Source organism: Dasypus novemcinctus, chromosome 18, assembly GCF_030445035.2.
Source record: "Dasypus novemcinctus isolate mDasNov1 chromosome 18, mDasNov1.1.hap2, whole genome shotgun sequence".
In the NCBI taxonomy this organism is placed as follows: domain Eukaryota; kingdom Metazoa; phylum Chordata; class Mammalia; order Cingulata; family Dasypodidae; genus Dasypus; species Dasypus novemcinctus.
This window is the reverse complement of record NC_080690.1, coordinates 32,273,335-32,292,318: the sequence shown is the minus strand read 5'-3', so window position 1 is coordinate 32,292,318 and position 18,984 is coordinate 32,273,335. Positions and strand designations below refer to the sequence as shown.

Sequence of the window (18,984 nt, the reverse complement as noted above, 5' to 3'; positions counted from 1 at the left end):
GCGAGCTCAAAAATGGGAAACAAACAAACGAATGAATGAATGAATGAATAAAATCTTAAAAAAAAAAAACCACTGGCAAGATTGTCTTGGTACAGGGAGTGTGGCGCTGCCCATCTGAGATAGGCGCCACAGGAGGTGAAGCCAAAAGGCCTTACCTGGTGCCCCTGCTCCCACCCCAGCCCTTCCTGCCAGTGGCCCAGGCTCTGCCCCAGCACCAGACACAGGCCAGGTAGCTCAGCACGAAGTCCCCTTTTATTAACAATGCTCCCTGCTCCAAGTGTGCGCCAGTAAAAAAAAAAGAACACAGTAAAATACCCGGGTAGGGAGGGTGGGGAGGAGATGATGAGGATTCCTGAAGTGGGGTCAGGAGGCCAGGAGGCCAGGGTCTGGCTTCCCCTCCTGACGGGTCCCACCCTGTGCAATGAACCCCCTTCCAGCCCCCTGCTGTCCCTCCTCTCCCGAAATGCAGCACTTGGTGGCTGTGCAGCCCAGACAGCCAGGCCATCGGTTCCCAGATGGATGCACACAACCTCGTCAGGAACGGGTGCCCACGGGGCTTGTCCTATGCCGGAAGCTGAGGGAAAGGAGCAGGAGTGGGGCTGGCTCAGGGGCTGGGAGGACAGGCACCCAGAGGGCACGTGAGGAAAGACGCCTCACCCTGTCTGGGGCCCGAGCAGAGCCCGGGCCACCTCCAACCAGCCTCTGCTTCTTAGAGCAGATGCCCTGAGTGTGGGGCCCTGCGTGGGGGAATGTCCTTCTCATCCCCAGGACAGAGGTTCTGGGCAGGAGGGCCAAGGAAATGCTGGGCGTTCCAGACGGGGGAAGAAGCCTGGCTGGGTGCCTGGAATGGGCCAGGGTGAGTGGGGTCAGCTCAGAGGCCAAGGTGGCCAGGACGGGGAGATGGAGGGTGAGAACAGCGTCCCTCCTTACCTGCCTGCAGGAAGAAGCAGGGTGACCTCAACTGACAAAAAGGCCGCCGAAGCGGGGCCTGCGGCACAGGTGGTGCCAAAGACGCTGACGGGGAGGGGGGTCTGGCACCCTCCCCAGAGACTGAGCTAAACAGAGAAATGGGCTGGGGGCGGGGGGGGGGGGCGGGGAACGAACAATGCAGGGGGCAGTGGCGGTAGAACAGACAAGACCCAGACTGGAAGGGACACTTCCAGGCTGGAGCGACCAGGCTGGGGTCGCCCAGCAATGGTCGGTGACCTCTTTCTCACTATGCCATCATGCTGGGGGTGGCTGGGGGGAGGGGAGGGGGAGAAGCAATCACTAAAAGAGATGAAGTCAGAGGTTCATCTTGATCCTGGGCAGCCCAGCCACGTGGAAAGCCTGAGAGGCTCCTGGATTTCTCTAGCCATCCACCCTCGTGCCGATGAAGAGGGGACCGTGTGGAATTGGAGGGAGACGCTAGTGGAGTACTTCCAGCACCGTGGCATGGCCGGCCCCTGGCTTCAGAGAGCAGGGATGGCACTGTTTGTAAACATGAGACTTGGTGACGTCCTGGGGATGGAGGAGAGACGGATGCCCAGCCTGGACCCCCAGTTTGGGGAGCGAGACAGGGTGGAGCCCCGAAAAGGCCGGGAGATGTCGGCTGGCCACGGGCAAGAGGCCACCAGACTCGCTGCGGGCCCAGCAGGGAGCGGACGGGGCCTGAACCTACCCGCCTCCGCTCACCTGTCTGACTCCTGTGCTACCTTCAGGAGCTGCCAGGTTCCAGAAGAAGCCCCCACGGGCTGTGGCTGCTTGTGGGCAGGAGCAAGACCCTGAGCCCGCGGTACTGCGCACAGCCCCTACTCAGCGCAGGCTGCTCTGGAGGACCACTGGCTGTTTGCCCATGGTCTTTCTCCAGTGGGTCCTTTCTTCCAAGGCCTCCTGACCCTCTTCACCCATGGGTTCCAGGAATGGGGAGCCGAGAGTTCGGGGAGGGCGAGGTTCTTCTGTGATGCACCACCTCCTCCCACCATCCATGGCACTGCCAGGGCTGGGGAGCAGGAAGGGGGCTGGGCAGGAGCCATCCAGAGGCGTGGGCTGATTTCACTCAGAACTGTCCCTGGAAAACGAAGCCCAGACGTCCCTCCACGAGGTCAGGAAGGATGCCAGACTTGGGGTGGCCCCACATGTGTAAGAGATGGGTTCCTGGGTCCAACGGTGAAGGCCGTGTCTTCCCTGGGAGCCAGTGGTCAGGCCAAGAGATCCACAAAGATGGCATTGGCTGTGGTCTGTCCGAAGATGAAAGCTCCCAGGGTGACCAAGAGGACTCCGTAAGTGACCAGTGCCCACCAGCTGTGGGGTGGAGGGCGAGAGGGGCCTGGTCAATTATTCCGTCCCACGACTCTGATACATCAGTTAATTACAGCAATTACTTCTGCCAGTGCCTCCTGGTTGGAGAGTACTCCCTCCCTTCCCAAGGACTTTGCCACCTGGGGCCAGGTATATTAGTCCTAGTCCACAGGTAAGGAGCCCAGGCCTAAGGGGATTAACTGGTCACAGCAAGCCAAGGGCAGGACCAGGATTGGAATGCAGGTCGGGAAAGATGGTGAGTAAAAATCAGGGTACTTGGAATGTGATCATTAAATAAGAGAAAGAAAAGCACAGGCATCTGTAAATATATGTGTCAACAATAGTAAGAGGGTTATAACTGGGTCCTGGATTTAAGGGTGAGTTTTATTTTCTTTTTCAGATTTTTCTGTATTTTCTAAGTTTTCTCTAATGAACAAGTATTACTTGTGTATAAAGTTTTCTCTTTTTTGTTTTTTTTCCAAAGCATGCAATCTGTTCTGAACTCTACTATTCAGGGAAATGAGTAAATTAAAATCACAATGAACTGTTTTTCACCCATCAGACTAACAAAAATGTCGGAGACACAGTGCAGCTGGGAGGAGGGGGCCAGAGCTGCCCACTCACCGCTGCTGGAGGGAGGAAACAATGAGCATGTCCTGTGACCCAGCAATGTCCTTCTAGGAATCGACCCTACCCAAATCCTTGAACACATGTACCCAGATACATGTATACAAGAATGGTCACATTCAGGACACCTTCACACATGAAAAAAAGGCATCTGTGCTGACATGGGATGCCCTCCAAGACATAAGGTTCGTGAAAGAGAGCAAGTGGCTGTCTCTGGAGAAGGATGTAGGGGGCAGTGGGGTTGTGGGAGAAGTGGGCCTTTCACTGCTTTCTCTAAAGTACTTCAGTGTGTTTGAGCTGCTACAACTGTAATTTTTTAAAAATTTATAAATGTTTTTTTAAGAGCGCCCAAGTCTCTTGATCCTACCTATTTTAAAGTCTTCCTAAAGCCCCTTCCCAATCCACCACCTCCCAGAGGCACCCATGGCCCTGCCTTACCTGGCGGGCTTGACTTCCTGCATCTCAGAGAGTTTGGCCTGAATGAGGCACAGTCCTGGAAGAGAAGAGGTGGCCCAGGGAGCTTGTGTGGGTTCCCTCCCGCAGGATCCACCTCCCCCAGGCTCCCATGTTCTAAAAGGTGGTGGCAGTAGATGGAGAAAGGTCTCTTCCCTCCTCTAGATACTCCACTTCTGCCCCCTCACTCCACAACCACCGAGGCCTGGCATCTGCCCTCAACCCCTCTCCGGGGGTGGCCAGCAAACAACAAGCACCCCTGGGGCTGCATGAATGCCTCAGAGTTACAGGGGCAGCATAGGATGGAGACTCAGTGGTGGCTGCACCCCAGGGTCCCTCTGAGCGCACTGCTGAGCAGGCATGGCCCCGTTGCTCCAAGAAAGAGGCAAGGGCTTTTAAGGTGGCGTGCTGAACAGACAAGCTGGGAACAGGTGGATCCCATGGCTGGGCAGACAGGACATCTGCAGCCCTGGGTTTGCCCAGAGTGTCCCAGGGATCCAGCAGCAGACCCATGTCTGGAATTCATGACGCCCGACATCTGCATAGGGTGCTGCCACCAGACCCCACTGACCCCTGAGTAGCAATGGGCTGAATGAGCCAGGTCCCCAGGTCCACAGGCTGCGGGAATGGAGTATGGATTGGAGTGGACTTACTGATATTCTACTAAGGAACTATTGTGACTAGTAATGGAAGAGATTGTGGCACTGATGTGGAGAAAGTGGCCACGGTAGCTGCTGAGGGTAGGGAGAGGGAAGAAGAGATATGATGTGGGGGCGTTTTCAGGACTTGGGAGTTGTCTTGGGTGGTACTGCAGGGACAGATGCTGGACATTGTGTGTCCTGCTATGTTGCACAATGATGAAAGAGGTTGTTGATGTGGGAGGAGTGGGGTGATGGGGGTGGGGGTATATGGGAACCTCATATTTTTTTAATGTAACATTAAAAAAAATAAAGGAAAAAAAGAATCATGATAATGCTGTATTTGGAAATATTGTCTGAGGAAAAATAAAATCACAATTCTGTTTCAAATTTAAAAAATTAAAAAAAAAGAGACACTGGTAGGAAAAGTATAGGCTCTGGACCAAACAACCTTGGCATTGAAAAGTCTGGTTACTTACTAGCTGTGTTTGTTACCCTCTGGGAAAATGCCTTACCCTCTAGGAACCTCACTCTCTTCATCTGTAAAATGGAGCTAATAAGGCCGCCTTCCTTACAGGAGATAATGCTTGGACAGGGGCTGGCACAGGGCCTGGGGCGGGTGAGCAATAAAAGCTAGTGGTTATCGTCCTGGCAGGCTTCGAGCAAGCAGGGAGTCAGAGCTGTGGGGATGTGAGAGGGTCTGCACCTGGGAAGACGAAGATGAAGCAGGCGGCCAGGCCTCCGATGACCGCGATGACCTTGCCGATGTCAGGGATGAAGAGTGCCAGCAGCAGGGTGAGCAGGAACCAGGTGAGCGTCTGCAGCACGCGCCGCCGCCGCTCCCGCCCCACGTCCTCCTCCACCGGCATCCCCTGGTAGCGCAGCCACAGGCCCTCCACCACCGCCCTGCTCACAGAGAGGGGCTCAGCGGCGCCCCTGCTGCCTGCCCCACCTCCCGGCAGCCAGACACCGGGCTGGGTGGACGGTGGGGAAGGCCCTGAGCCCTGAGCTTCAGTTTCACAGCCTGTGAAATGGGCCACACGGCACTCTCGGCACTCTCGTCTGGGTTGCCATGGGGACTGGGTAAGCCGGTGAGTGTCAAGGACTTAGTGCCTCGCCTTGCACAGAAGGCGCTCACTATGTGGAACTGACGCTACTTTCCTCCCTAAAAGGAAGGGTCTGGGTCACACAGAAGGATGGGTGTCCCTGTCAAAGCTCAGGAAATAATCTGGACTACAGACCCATAGACTGTTCTCATGACTCTGGGACAAAGCGGGCCCCTGAGACCAGCTCAGGGTACTTGGGGGGGTCATTCTGAGCAGTGACACTTTTCTGTACATTTCAGTTTCTCCTTCTACAAAGCGGGTCCCACGCAAGGCCAAAGAACCATGTCCAAAGAGCTGAGAGGGGTCTGGTAAGAGGGGACACCCTAGCAGGGTGGGGAGGGGCTCACCGCCCACAGAAGTGCAGGATGGGGTAGGAGGTGAGCACGCTAAGGATGATGAAGGCTCGGGCGACAGCCACAGCTATGTCGTCTGAGGGGTAGGACAGGAGCACGTCAGGGTCCACAGCAGCTCCAAAGGTTAGGAAGCCACAGATGCCTGTGGGTGAAGAGGAGAGGGCTGGGTCTGGGCAAGCCCTGGGAGGTGTGGCTCCACCTAGGTGCCCCATTGGGAAGGGAGGCCGGCAGCAGCTCTGGAGAGAGGCCCGAGGCTGTCAGACACCCGCCCCTTGGAAGCCTCCACCACACGGGCACCTCTGATACGGGACACACCTCGCATCTTCCTGTCTCAGGCCTCTGCACTAACCGCTCCGTTTGCCCCGGATCACCACGCCGCCCTCGCCTCGTTCAGGTCTCGGTTCATACATCCTCTCCTCAGAGAAGCCTTCCCTGCCCAGCCCCTCTACAAGAACCCCTCACCCCCAGCCACTCTCTCTAGGGTTCTCATCCTTCTCGGTTTTCTCTCTTCTGTTTACAAACTTGTCTCTGGACTGCCTCCCCACCCGGAACACAAGCCCGGGGAGAAGAGAGGCTCTGCTTCTCCTGTCCATGGCTTTGTCTTCACCGGCCAGAACAGAGCTGGCCACATCGCACTCGACCACCTGGGGAGGAATGCAGACCATAGGGCCAGTTTTCCTCTCCTCCCTGTCTGGTTCCCTTCTCCAAACCATTCTCCACAGAGCAACCAGAGCCATCCTTCAGCAAGCCAGTCCCCTGCCCCGAACCCTTCCCCCCTCGCTCCCAACAGGCCTCACAATGCGCTGACCATCTGAGCTCCCTGCCTGCCACCACCCCCGGCTTGCTCTCCACTCCAGCTCCACCAACTTTGTGTTCCAGCCCAGGGACTTTGCATTTTCTGGTTCCTCTTTTTAGAATGTTTTTTTTTCCCCAAGTCTTTGTATTCTGGCTCCTTCTCATCATTTGGGCCTCCCCAATGCTACCTCCTCAGAGGAGCTGTCTGTGAACTACACCCCAAAGTCACCCACCCAGTCACACTTGCATCTTCCTGTCCCACTGCTGTCAGGATTCTTGTCACTCTCTGGAATCCCTGATTCGTTCTGTATTATTTACTTTTGTGACTGTCTCCCCAGCTAGAAGGTAAATTCCATGAGGGCAGGACCAGGTCTACCTTGTTTCCACTGCATCCCCCATGCTAGGGACAGTTCCTGGCACCCATGAGGCATTGCTTTAGGGCTGCTGAACAGATGGATGATGGTGTCTCTTTCACCTTGGCAAGAGGAAGCCCAAGCCAGCCCAAGTCCAGGCCAATGCCTAGAAATGTGTGATTTGCTGGGAGTGCAGGGCTGTTCCCACGAAAGCTTGGCCAGAGGACTTGGGGACTTAGGGGAAGTGGGAGCACCCTAAGCCTGGCCCTCGAGGGAAGACTCACCTGTGCCCAGGTAGACAGCAAGCGCTATGACCATGGCAGCTGTCACCACCCCACCCCAGGTCTTCACCTCGGGCCGCCGCATGCTGTTGAAGACGGGCACACTGCTCACGTGGCACTGTCAGGGTGAAGGGCACGGTCATGCTGGGAAGGTGACCTCACCCTCCATTTCCAGAGGAGGTCCTTGGGGACAGAGAAAAGGGCAAAACCTGGGGTTCCCACTCCATCTTTCTTCCCAGGACTCCCCTGGAATGTGGGTGCCAGCCCAGGGTGGGGGTGGGGGGTGAGCTACGGGGATGGTGGGAACCTCGCAACTGGCACCTGAAATCCGAAGCAGATGGTGGGCATGGCATTGAACACAGCCATCCAGGAAGTCGGCCTGTGGACAAACACACCTGCTGCCTATGGACCCCCTCACAGCCACCGCCTAGCCCCACATGCCCCCTCCTCCCTCAGCCCCCCGCGCCCTTCACTAACCGGCATTCTACACATTTGACCCACATAAGTCAGGGAACCAGGGAAGGAGACACATCCACTTCACAGGTCAGTACACCAAGGCTTTGAAAGGCCCTTTTGGGGCAAAAATCTAGAATTCTGAGGCCCTAGACTGGGGCTTTTCCTTTTCTGGTTTGTCCCCTTCAAAAATGGGCATTAAAAAAAAAAAGAAAAGAAAAAACAGAATCTTCCTCACATAGAAGACAGAATCGGTAAGCACAAGTTAGAAAAACTTTCAATCAGCCCCGGGCTGTCTCCACAAGCTGAGGCCCAGACTCCCCTGGGCTCATCTGTGGATGTTGCTGGCCAGGTCTTGGGCTCTGGCTCTCAGTCATCCCTCCTACAAAAAGAGGTCAGGACCTCTCACCCCCTTCTTGCAAAAACTGAACCAAGCCCCAGGGAACTAAGCCTTGGGAAGGGCAGCCAGGTGGCCTTCTGATGCCTGACCCAGCACCTCCGAGGGCCCAGGTAGCCAGCCTCTACCCCAGATGTCTCCTGAGGGCCCTCACCCACCTGGTCAAGATGTCCCCTGGGATCATCTCTTTGTCTGGCCAGATATATTTGATGATGATGATGGCAGTGACGTACCAGGTGCCAACAACGCTGAGGAAGCTGCCAGGAAGGAGAGGTTGAGTATCCGTGTCCTGTCCTGTCCCCAGCTACCCTTCTCCTGTGCCCATCTCAGGGTATCTACCCTCAGCTCAAGTGCCGCAGCGTCTACAGAGTATCTAGGGCACTATGCCAAGCAAGGACTCAGGGGATGCCAGAGAAGTAAGAAACCTGCCATAGTGAGGAGGGAGCTGGACAGTGAAGTGGACAAGATTGACATTTTTATCTGCAAGGAAAAGTGCTAGTTCAGCTCCATGGCTCAGAGACCATGGCTGAGGGCTGCAAGCGGGGCCTCCTCTGAGTCTGGCCTTTTAGAGCTAGGAAATGCCGGGTGCAAAAGGGCTCAGAGTCCAAATCCTGGAATGTCAGCATGAGAGGAGACCTTTGAGACAGTTTAGTGCGGCCTCTTCATTTACAGGCTGGAAACAGCCCAGGATAGAAGGGCCCGGAATCCCACAACTTTTCAGAATGGGCCAGGAAGGCAGTCTGCAGGCCAAGTTGCAGGGAAGATGCTGCCAAGCTGACAATCCCAGACAATCAAAAGTCTCACCCTCCCAGGGACAGCCATGCCCCAGGCCAGTGGCTGTCTTCACACTCCTGACCACTGCCCAGGCCTTCTCTGCCAAAGACATTTAGAACAAAGCCTCTCACTGATGCAAAGGGCTGCTGTCTCCCTTGCTGCTGACAGAAGAGGAAGAAATCTTATGCTCGAAGCCCTGCAAATCCTGGTTCTGCCTTGTCCGCTCCTACTCTCCCAGAAGGCTGAGCCCTGAGCCATGCAAGGATGGGGCCTCCAAACCTGGCATATTTCTGGAAGCCGATCTCCCTGGGGATGGAGAGGGGCAGGATGAAGAGGAAAGAGGTGAGGCTGATGGTGAACTTGCGGTCTGTGTACCAGGGGCCGCCGCTGCCCCCCTCAGGCTCCTCTGCCACCACAGCTATAACTGCACAGGGAAGGAGGAGGGAGTGTCACGCCAGGTTGGCCCAGGGTGCTGCCCTCCTGCTCAGGATGTCCACCTGAGCGAGGATTCCCAGAGGAACACTGGGCCCAGGCGAGGCCCCGGGCAGATGTCCAGGGCCCTTTCCTTCCACCCAGGATCCCCAGGGAGGGAGGAGGGAGGCCCTGAGGGGGACCCTCACTCTTGTCCTGCTGGTCCCCGATGATGATGAGGAAGGCAGTGCAGGTGCCGAAGGTGTAGACGGCGATGGCGACCTCGCACAGCACTCCCGTCAGCTTGCCGCACACGGCCCACACCACCTCCTGGTAGGTCCTCTCGTTGCTGGCCTGGGAGCAGTAGGCCAGGATGACGAGGCCGCTGATGATGAACACCAGCATGCCCTGCAGGCAGAGCGCGAGGGGATGTGGGAAAGGCCTGGCCACAGCGGCCATCTGGCCACGGCCAGCGCTTGTGGTGCCAACGCCCAAAGCAGCCTTGGGGCTTGTCTCACAGGACAATTTCTTTCTTTTATTTTTTTTGGACAATTTTAAGAAGTCACTGGAGGCTGCCAGGTTAAGATTTTCTTTAAAAACAAAACAACATTCTGTGGAAAACTTCAAACATTCACAGTTGAGACAGATGGTAGAATGGACTCCCAAGTACCCAACGCTGAGCCCATCTCTATCTATTCTCCCTCCCTCCTGCTCTGGATTATATTGAAGCAAATGTTTTGTTATGTAGGGTCCCCTCTTTTTAAATATAACCACAAAATCACTGTAACACATAGAGTAACTAAACATGCAGTTAATGTTTAAACTTCCCTGATGGCTGAGAGGCTTTAGAAGCCTCATCCGGATACAGAGAAAGGAATGCTAGAATAGATTCATCATGTCTGCCTCCTGAAGGGAGGGGAGGGTGGCAGCATGCATGCCACCAACTGACCATCCCAGATCCAAGGCTCCCTTTGGAGGCAAAGAGCCCAGACCCACCGCCTGAACCTCATCTCTGCCCCCGAAGCAGTGCCCTTACCATCTGCAGCGCGATGCCAGCTGCCACGCCCCCAGCAGTGCTGAAGGCTGCTGGGAAGTTGAGCAGCCCTGCGCCCAGGCAGGCGTTGACCACGATGAAGATGGCCCCCAGGGTGGAAGTGGTGCCTCTGCCTGCACCCCCGGGGGGGGGCCACCCCCTCCCCCTTGGGGGCTGGATCCACACAGGGGCTCTGCAGCAGGCGGGCCCGCTCCCCGGCATCCGTGCTCCAGCCCCACTCGCCCTGGTCACTGTTGATGCTGAGCTGGGCCATGGCCCCAAGACTCCTCTTCCTGCAGGTTCTGCCTCACAGCCGCGTGCCCTGGACAGCTGAGGGAAGAGCCAGAGCTCAGTGGGAGGGCAGCCCCAGCCTCTGTGGGGCTCCCATCCTGGGAGACCTGCGGGCTCTGGCTCTTCTCAACCCAGTGGGACAAAGGCGGCTACTGCTGTTATCCTGAGAAGGGGAAAGTGGGGCACGAAAGGTGAAATAACTTTCCCAGGAATGCGAGGCCACGATTCAAACACAAGACTGCTGCTGAGCAGGATACCTCACTGGGTGTCATGGTGTAAAGTGGCAGATACAGAAATATGTCAGGTGCAAATCCCACTTGCTTCAGGCTTACAGACCCATAGGGTAAACATAAATGTGAAAGACTCGGGGTACTAACCTGGCAGCACTAGAGCCGGAGGGAGGCCAGGCATCGGCTCGGGTGTGTCATGGATGCAGCCGTATTTCACTCCATCTTTAAGACAGCTTCATTCATGGTCATCAATTCAGAGAGGTCAAGTCATGGACCCAGGATCACCTGAGCAAGTAGCAGAGCAGGAGTTGGATCCAAATCTGTCTGGCTTCCCAGCCTGCTTCCACATCACAGCATCCCAAGAGCAGGTCTCATAAAAAACCATGGACGTTTCAATGCTTTATAGACCAGCCCACCTTCCTTCAACCCAGAGTCTAAATTCTGGCCAATTCTCCCTCCTCTCCTACAGTAATGCCCACCCCCCACCTCCCTACTGCCTCCATAACAGTCACATTTGGGTCCTTGCGTAACGATGGATCATCAATCCTGTGCTTGGAATGCTCTCAGTGCCCCTCTGCCAGCCGCCTTTTCAGGTCCTACTTCTTCCCCATTTCCTCAGACACTCACTCAGCTCTCCTTGGAGCCACTGGCCCAGCACTGCTCAGGCTGGTCTCCTCTCAGCATTTTCTCATGTTTAAGCATTTCATGGGCACTAGGCTTACTCTCCTTGGCTAGAACGCAAGGCTGTGAGGCCGAACGTGCCAGTTTATTGTTAATACCAACTGCCATTGCTGCAGCGACAGAATGCTTTATCTCATCCAATCCTCATAGTAGGTACGCCTGTCACCATTTTGCCAAGGAGGAAAAGGAATCCCAGAGAGGCCCAGTGCTCTACTCTGGGTCCTGTGGTGGACAGTGGTGGAGCTGGGATTCAAACCCAGGTTTGTCTGAACCGATGGCATCCATGTACCTGCCCCATTCCTGGGACCAAGACTGTCTTTTGAGCATGACTGAATTCAGATAAGAAGCTTTTTACCTGAATGATTCTATTCACTCTCTGAGTAAATACAGTTGAGTTACAACTTCTTTGGCTACAATCCTCTTCCTTGAAAAATGGGAAGAAGCTTCCTCTTTTCAGAACCTTGAGTTGCTCCGAGGAACTCAGACTTGAAAAATGTTCAAGGCTCAGCTCATAGCCACGGAGATCCTTAAGAGAAAGGATGGCCTTAAAGAGCCAAGTCCACCTCATCCTCCCCACCCCAGGGATCCAGAGCAGCTCTGAGCAGGGAGGGGCTGTGCTCTGGGGCGCTGGTTAGACTTTGAAGTAAAAATCCTGACTTCTCCATTTCCTAGCTGTGTGACCTTGGGCAAGTCACTTCATATCCTCAGAGCCCCCCTTTCCTTTTCTGGGAAATGAAGATAATGACAACATTTTGATTATAGGTTACTGTGAGGAGTTTGCTGATATAGGAATGGTTTTGCATTCAAGAAATGGTCATTTTTGCTAATGAAATGCCCCTTCCCATGCTGCCCATTCCCACTATGCCTCTGAATCCTCAGCCCCAAGCAAGCTGGGAGTAGCATCCTGACCAATACTAGCGTCTGCTGCCACTGGTGAGATAACGATGAGCACAAAGGCAGTGGGGCAGCTAATGGGAAGAAGAGCCCCATGAGACCTGGATTAAAAGGGCAGGGGTCAGTATGGATAGAAGGTATAGTATGTGAATATATCTCAGTAAAACTGCTTGCAAAGATGGCAGTGAGGAGCCAGCAGTGGATTTCCCCAGCTGCTGTTCACTGGTCATCAGACAGATGACTGAAATCAGACAGACTCCTTCCCTCAGAGTCTCCTCTTTTGGAGCCCTGAACCCAGGGTCTTTATACAAAACTCTGCATTTCACTCTCTACTTGTCCCTCCCTGGTTTACTTTTTATAGCTCATGGGGAAGAGAAGGGGACTGACAAGCTTTAGCCGTAATGACTGACCCAATCACTGGCCATCACAGCATTGCCTCTGATGCCCTCAGCCCCCTGGGGGTCTAGAATGGCTAACAAGACTCCTTGGGTAGTCAGGGGCTTCCTGTTTCTTCTCCTGATGATGGAAAAAATGGGGAATCTTACACTACTGGGAGGTAAAAAGGAAAGTTGGCAGACATCTGTCACCAAGCATATAAGCGAGGACACAGCTCCAGAGGAATTACCCTTCTGCTGGCTCTCAATCCAGAATGGTCAGGCGCATGCCGCAGGGCTTCCTCTTACGCAATGTGCCCTCCACCTAGCAACTCAGCAAAAATCAAAGCAGAACCGAGGCAAAGTCTGTGAGGAATGAAGGCAGTCTGGGGCCACCAGGGTTCCAGCACAGCTCCAGAGAGAGGCCCGTAAAGTTGGTGCTGCCTGAACTGTGAGATAACCTCCTCCCTTCTCCTCACCTTATAGTCACAGAGACATAGAGTATAGGGTGACTCATTCAAAGTCGGAAAGCTTGGTGTGGCCTCCTGACTCTCTCATGGGCTCAGAGACAGGGTGGCGGCTCCTCGTGTTACAGACTCTGCGTTGGTGTTGGTCCAAGATCTTTCAGTCCCCTCCCCCCATTACTCAGCTCCATTGTCTCCAGCTTACCCGTTCTTTCCACCTGATTGACTATAGTGGAGGGGGCTGCTCTTTACAGCTCCTTCTCCCTAAGAACTGTGATCAGGTTTTCCTCACTTCCTCTCTGGCACCATTTTCTTCTTCCTCCAGACTTTACCTTAAAACCTTCTGTCAGCAGAGAGAAGAGTTCAGTCTATTTCTGTGCTGGCCTCAGGAGGGGGTGGTGGGAACTGGGCTGCTCTGACTTTAATCATGGAATGGCACCCCGGATCAGATAAGGAAACCGGCCCAAAGAGGTAAAGAGGCTAGCACAGTGGTCAGAGCCGGAACTAGGAGTCCGATGCTCTCCTTAGGCCAGAGCGTTAGGCTTTGTAACAGATCCCTTAGATCCCACCGAGTGGGTCCCCAGGCCAGCCTGAGGCGCCAAGGGACCCTGAAATACGAGGGATGAGCTGCCTTGGGAGGTGGGCCGGGGCGCAATCGGGACTGGGTAGCAGTCCTCAGGCCTGAAGCGTGGAGAAAGTTACTATGGAGTAAACTGGTGGGGACTCCGGGACTGGACACTAGCCTAGGACCGGGTGGAGGCAGGCCGGGCTAAGGCACGGCGGAGCCCGCGAGACAGGAGGCGGGCGTGGGGCCGCGAGGGCGCGGGGCTCCGGAGCTCCGCAGGGAGTGGGCCCGAACTCTGCCGCGGTGGGTGGGTAGGTGGGGGTCGGGAATTTACCGCTTCCACCCTCCACCACCCCTACCTTCTACCACCTACCTTCAGTGCTTCATTCTCGAGCCGGTTGAGGAGACACGTGAGCCTCGGTCACCTGACCGCTCGGGTTGGGCTGGCCGCGGTGCACGCTGGGAATTGTAGTTTGCCGCTGGCGTCAGCCTTGGAAGAGTCGGGCTCGCTGGGTCCCCAACCCGACAGCAGTGCCCTGAGCCAGCCTCCCGCCCAGCCCGCCCGTGATTGTCCTGTTACTTTTAGTCCTCGCCTCTTGTCCAAGCCCCATGCTGCTCTTTTCTCCCCCGAAGAGCATTTGGAGGCTTGGCGTCTCAGCCAGACTCCCTGCAGTGCGCCAAAGCGATTCATTTGCCTGTCCTCACTCTCACAGCCAGTGACCCTGGAGTTTCTTTTACTGAAGTCCATGGGGAGACGGTCCTCACCTCAAGTCCTGGTCTTTTCTACGGAAGGGAGGACTGAGTATTGTTCATGGCTATAACCCCAGGGCCTAGATTTTAGAATAGTTCTTGTGGCATTGTGGGATCTCAGTAAATATTTGTTGAATGGATAAATGGGTGTCCAGAGCCCTGATTTCTTTTCCTGGCTGTGTGCCACTTATAACTTGTCACATAATCTCTGGCAGTCCAGTTTCCTCACCTGTGTTGAGAGAATGTGCCCTGGGCTAACTTACCTCTTCCTTGCATCAGAACTCCTCACTGAGGAGGAAACACAGGGAATGCTATAGAAACCCAAGAGATCCTAATTTTTTAATTAAAATTCTTATTGAAGTAATTGTTGATCCACAAGCAGTTGTAAGAAATAATACAGAGAGAACACATGACTATTGATTCAGTTTCCCACGATGATGACACTTTGCAAAACTATAGTCATAACATCACAACCAAGCAGACACTGGCACTGATCATATACACAAATCTAAACACAAATGTACTGATTTGTGTTTGTGTTTAGTTCTGTACATTTTCATCGTGCGTAGGTTCTTACACCCAAGCCACAGTCAAGATATGGAACATTTCCATCACCACAAGGAACCCTCTTGTTGCCCTTTTATAGCTATACCCACTGCCTGTCAGCAAGGTTTTCCCTCCATACTCCTGGCAACTACTTTTCTGTTCTTGTTTTCTAAAATTCTCTCACTTCAAAATGTTATATAAATAGAATCATACAGTACAAAACTGTAGCAGTTTGATATTATTGATGAATTCCAAAAAGAAATATTGGATTATGTTTGTAAACTGGTCTTTTCCTCTGGGTATATTAGAGTGTATTGGATTCAGAGGTTTTACTTTTACTTGGTTAAATAATTATTAAAACTTTAATTGGGCAACATCAGTAGGATGTCGAGTCCCCACCCCCTTGGTGGGCAGGGACTCAAAGAGAAACCTCACCACAGAGAACATAGTTTTGATACTGGAGTTTTTGAGCTGGAGCCTGGGAAGTGAACACACAGGAGAAGAACACAGAGGAATAGAGATGGCTCCTTAGAGACAGCAAAGCCCCAAGGAGAGAGACAAACCTGTTCACCTGATAGTCTACAGCTGGCCTTGTGCAGAGAAGCACAGCCTAAAGTGCCTCATAGTCTACATCTGAACTTGTGGAGAAAAAGAGGAGCTGAGCCCAGAGAGAAATGAACCCAAGGAAGAGAGAAACCCAGGAAACCTGAACCCTGGCAGATGTCGGCAGCCATCTTGCTCCAAAAGGTGGCAAAAGACTTTGGTGAGGGAAGTAACTTACACTTTTATGGCCTGATAACTGTAAGCTTCTACCCCAAATAAATACCCTTTATAAAAACCAACTGAGGAAGCAGATTTAGCTCAAATGATAAGAGCGTTTGCCTACCATATAGGAGGTCCAGGGTTCAAACCCTCCTCCTACCCTGCTGTTTTTGCTGTCTGTGTTGTCTTGTCTTCTCATTTTCTCTCTAGGATTCCCTGGGATTCGATCCTGGAGACCTCTGATGGAGAGAGAGTGTCCCTGTCAATTGCACCACCTCAGTTCCTGGTTTCTGCTGCACTTCACCTTGATTCTCCCCTTGTCTCTCTTTTGATGCTTCATCATCTTGCTGCATGACTCAATTGCGAAAGCACTGGCTCACCACGCAGGCACTGTGTGGACACTGGCTCACCACGTGGGCACTGGCTCACTATGCGGGCACTCATGTGGGCACCGGCTTGCTGTGCAGGCATGCTTTCTCCTTCCTTCCTTCCTTCCTTCCTTGCTGTGCAGGCATGCTTTCTCCTTCCTTCCTTCCTCCCTCCCTCCCTCCCTCCCTCCCTCCTTCCCTCCCTTCCTTCCTTCCTTCCTTCCTTCCTTCCTTCCTTCCTTCCTTCCTTCCTTCCTTCCTTCCTTCCTTCCTTCCTGTGCAGGCATGCTTTCTCCTTCCTTCCTTCCTTCCTTCCTTCCTTCCTTCCTTCCTTCCTTCCTTCCTTCCTTCCTTCCTTCCTTCCTTCCTCCCTCCCTCCCTCCCTCCCTCCCTTCCTTCCTTCCTTCCTTCCTGTGCAGGCATGCTTTCTCCTTCCTTCCTTCCTCCCTCCCTCCCTCCCTCCCTCCGTCCCTCCCTTCCTTCCTTCCTTCCTTCCTTCCTTCCTTCCTTCCTTCCTTCCTTCCTTCCTTCCTTCCTTCCTCCCTCCCTCCCTTCCTCCCTCCCTTCCTTCCTCCCTCCCTCCCTCCCCACTTTTAAAATTAAAGTTAATAGATCACAAAGAACATAATATTAAAAAACATAAAAACATAAGAGGTTCCCATATACCCTGCTACCCCCCCACCCCATGATTTTTGTAAATTGTATTTTTTTGGAGATATGTACATCACAAAAAAAGTTTCATTAAAAAATATGAGGTTCTATATACCCCCCATGCCCCCATCCCACTCCTCCCACACCAACAACCTCCTCCATTATTGTGGCACACTCATCGCACTTGGTGAACACATTCTGGAGCACTGCTGCACCACATAGGTAATTGTTACCTGGTAGTTCACACTCTCCCCCAGTAAGTTCAGTAGGTTAAGGCAGGATATATAAAGTCTGACCCTGCAATATCATTTAGGACAACTCAAAGTCCCCAAAATGGCCCCACATCTCATCTCTTGTTCCCTCTCCCTGCCCTCAGCAACTACTGTGCTCACTTTCTCCTCCTCAATGCTACAATTTCTTCTATTACTAGTCAGAATTGTTTTATAGTAGAATATCAGTAAGTCCACTCTAGTCCATATTTTTTTTATTTTTTTAAAGATTTATTTATTTATTTCTCTTCCCTTTCCCACCCACCCCAGTTGTCTGTTCTCTGTGTCCATTTGCTGCGTCTTCTTTGTCCGCTTCTGTTTTTGTCAGCAGCACAGGAATCTGTGTTTCTTTTTGTTGCGTCATCTTGCTATGTCAGCTCTCTGTGTGTGCGGTGCCACTCCTAGGCAGGCTGTATTTTCTTTCGTGCTGAGCAGCTCTCCTTACAGGGCACACTCCTTGTGCGTGGGGCTCCCCTACATGCGGGACACCCCTGTGTGGCATGGCACGCCTTGCGCACATCATCACTGGGCATGGGCCAGCTCACCACATGGGTCAGGAGGTCCTGGATTTGAAACCTGGACCTCCCATGTGATAGGCAGATGCTCTATCTGTTGAGAAAAATGCACTTCCCATCTCTTCACTCTTAAACTTAACATCCTTAAATGTTATGACATGAAACTAATACAACTTGTCAGATGATAAGGGAAAGGGTTAGGAAGAAAACAAAGATTAGCTTTATGTACATATACAAACACACTCATAACAAAGCAAGGAAGAAAGATTTATGACTATTGCCCACTCAGAAAGGTCTATTCACATACTTCTTCCCCAGACCTTTGTCACCAATTTTCCAATCATTTTCCTTCCAAGTCCCTAACCATTGAACCAAACCATTGGCAACAGCCCATGAATCAGTGTACAACTACACCTCTGGCCATTTCTTTTTCTAAGCAAAATGAACAACAACTGGGAGGATTTGTTCTTACCACTATCCTTCAGGTATGTCCCAGAAAAGGGCTGCAGTGTTGCAGCTGTCCACTTTTGGGTGGTACCTGCATATTGTGCAGAACTATTTGTAAGACAAGCCCGAGTTTTCTGTAACTAGTCACATGGTTAAAATCCATATTTATCATAACCTTCTTCCACTACCCATTCCATGCTCCCATTACACTCAGCAAGCACTTCAGCTGGCTGTGGTTCTTTGCCTGGTGGGGTGACCCAAACTTTCATTCCTGAAAATTCTGGGCCATTGTTAGTCCTATTTGGATTGGGTTGTTGCAATTTTCCATTGACTTTAATCACAGGGTATGGCAGTACTAGGAGACACCCGAGAGGACCTCCAGTATTCCAGGCAAACTCTTCTTTACTCCCATTATATAGATGCGTCCTATGTCCTCTTGGACATAGAGGATCAATTGCCCCAGGATCAATTGCCCCAGCCAGTACAGTAATTCCCTTCTTTGCCTGTTGATTCAGAGGTAAGAGGAGCCCAGAGTGGCCAGGTGGCAGTCCTAACTTCCATTTCAATGGAATCATTGTTGAGTTCCCTGGTGGCAGCACTCCTCCTTTTGGAACTAAAACCTGTAAACCAGCAGAGCTTAAAACCTGTAGACCAGCAGAGCTTAAAACCTGTAGACCAGCAGAGCTTAAGGTTGCAATGATAGGAAGCAAAAATTTTCCTAGTGGGTCAGTAGGGGTAATAGTGAGTGGTGCCACTCCCATTTGCACCCCTTGATTCCTGGACCCATGAATCATGGCTATGGGAGAAACAGCACCATAGAATGGATGCTGATATAGAGCATATGCAGCCTCCTAGAGAACATTGCCCCAGCCCTGCAAGGTACTGCCACCTAGGTGGCACCATAACAGAGTCTTCAAAATGCCATTCCACCGTTCTATCAACCCAGCTGCTTCAGGATGATAGGGAACATGGTAAGACCAGTGAATTCCATGGGCATGCACCCATTCCTACATATCATTTGCTGTGAAATAGGTTCCTTGATTGGAAGCAATGCTGTGTGGAATGCCATGGCAGTAGATAAGACATTTGGTAAGTCTACAGATGGTAGTTTTGGAATAAGCATTGCAAGCAGGAAATGCAAACCCATATCCAGAGTATGTGTCTATTCCATTTAAAACAAATTGCTGTCCCTTCCATTGTGGAAGTGATCCAATGTAGTCAAC

The 18,984-nt window shown here is 52.7% G+C and overlaps 1 protein-coding gene and 1 long non-coding RNA gene across 2 annotated transcripts; both read right to left on the bottom strand.

Moving 5' to 3' along the window:
- Positions 1 to 234: 234 nt before the first annotated feature.
- Positions 235 to 10,744, bottom strand: SLC38A7 (solute carrier family 38 member 7). Its single transcript, XM_004482972.5, is given in 12 exon segments — positions 235 to 2,283; positions 3,346 to 3,400; positions 4,705 to 4,904; positions 5,452 to 5,599; positions 6,890 to 7,004; positions 7,208 to 7,265; positions 7,895 to 7,993; positions 8,790 to 8,934; positions 9,131 to 9,329; positions 9,958 to 10,104; positions 10,106 to 10,284; positions 10,623 to 10,744. Coding segments are annotated over 11 exon segments (1,392 nt in total). The 5' UTR covers positions 10,229 to 10,284; positions 10,623 to 10,744; the 3' UTR covers positions 235 to 2,180.
- An 849-nt stretch (positions 10,745 to 11,593) lies between these two features.
- Positions 11,594 to 13,849, bottom strand: LOC139436857 (uncharacterized). Its single transcript, XR_011646288.1, has 3 exons — positions 13,827 to 13,849; positions 12,676 to 12,749; positions 11,594 to 11,682 (listed from the first exon to the last, which is right to left on the bottom strand). It is a non-coding gene; the product is annotated as an uncharacterized lncRNA (long non-coding RNA).
- Between the last annotated feature and the right edge of the window lie 5,135 nt (positions 13,850 to 18,984).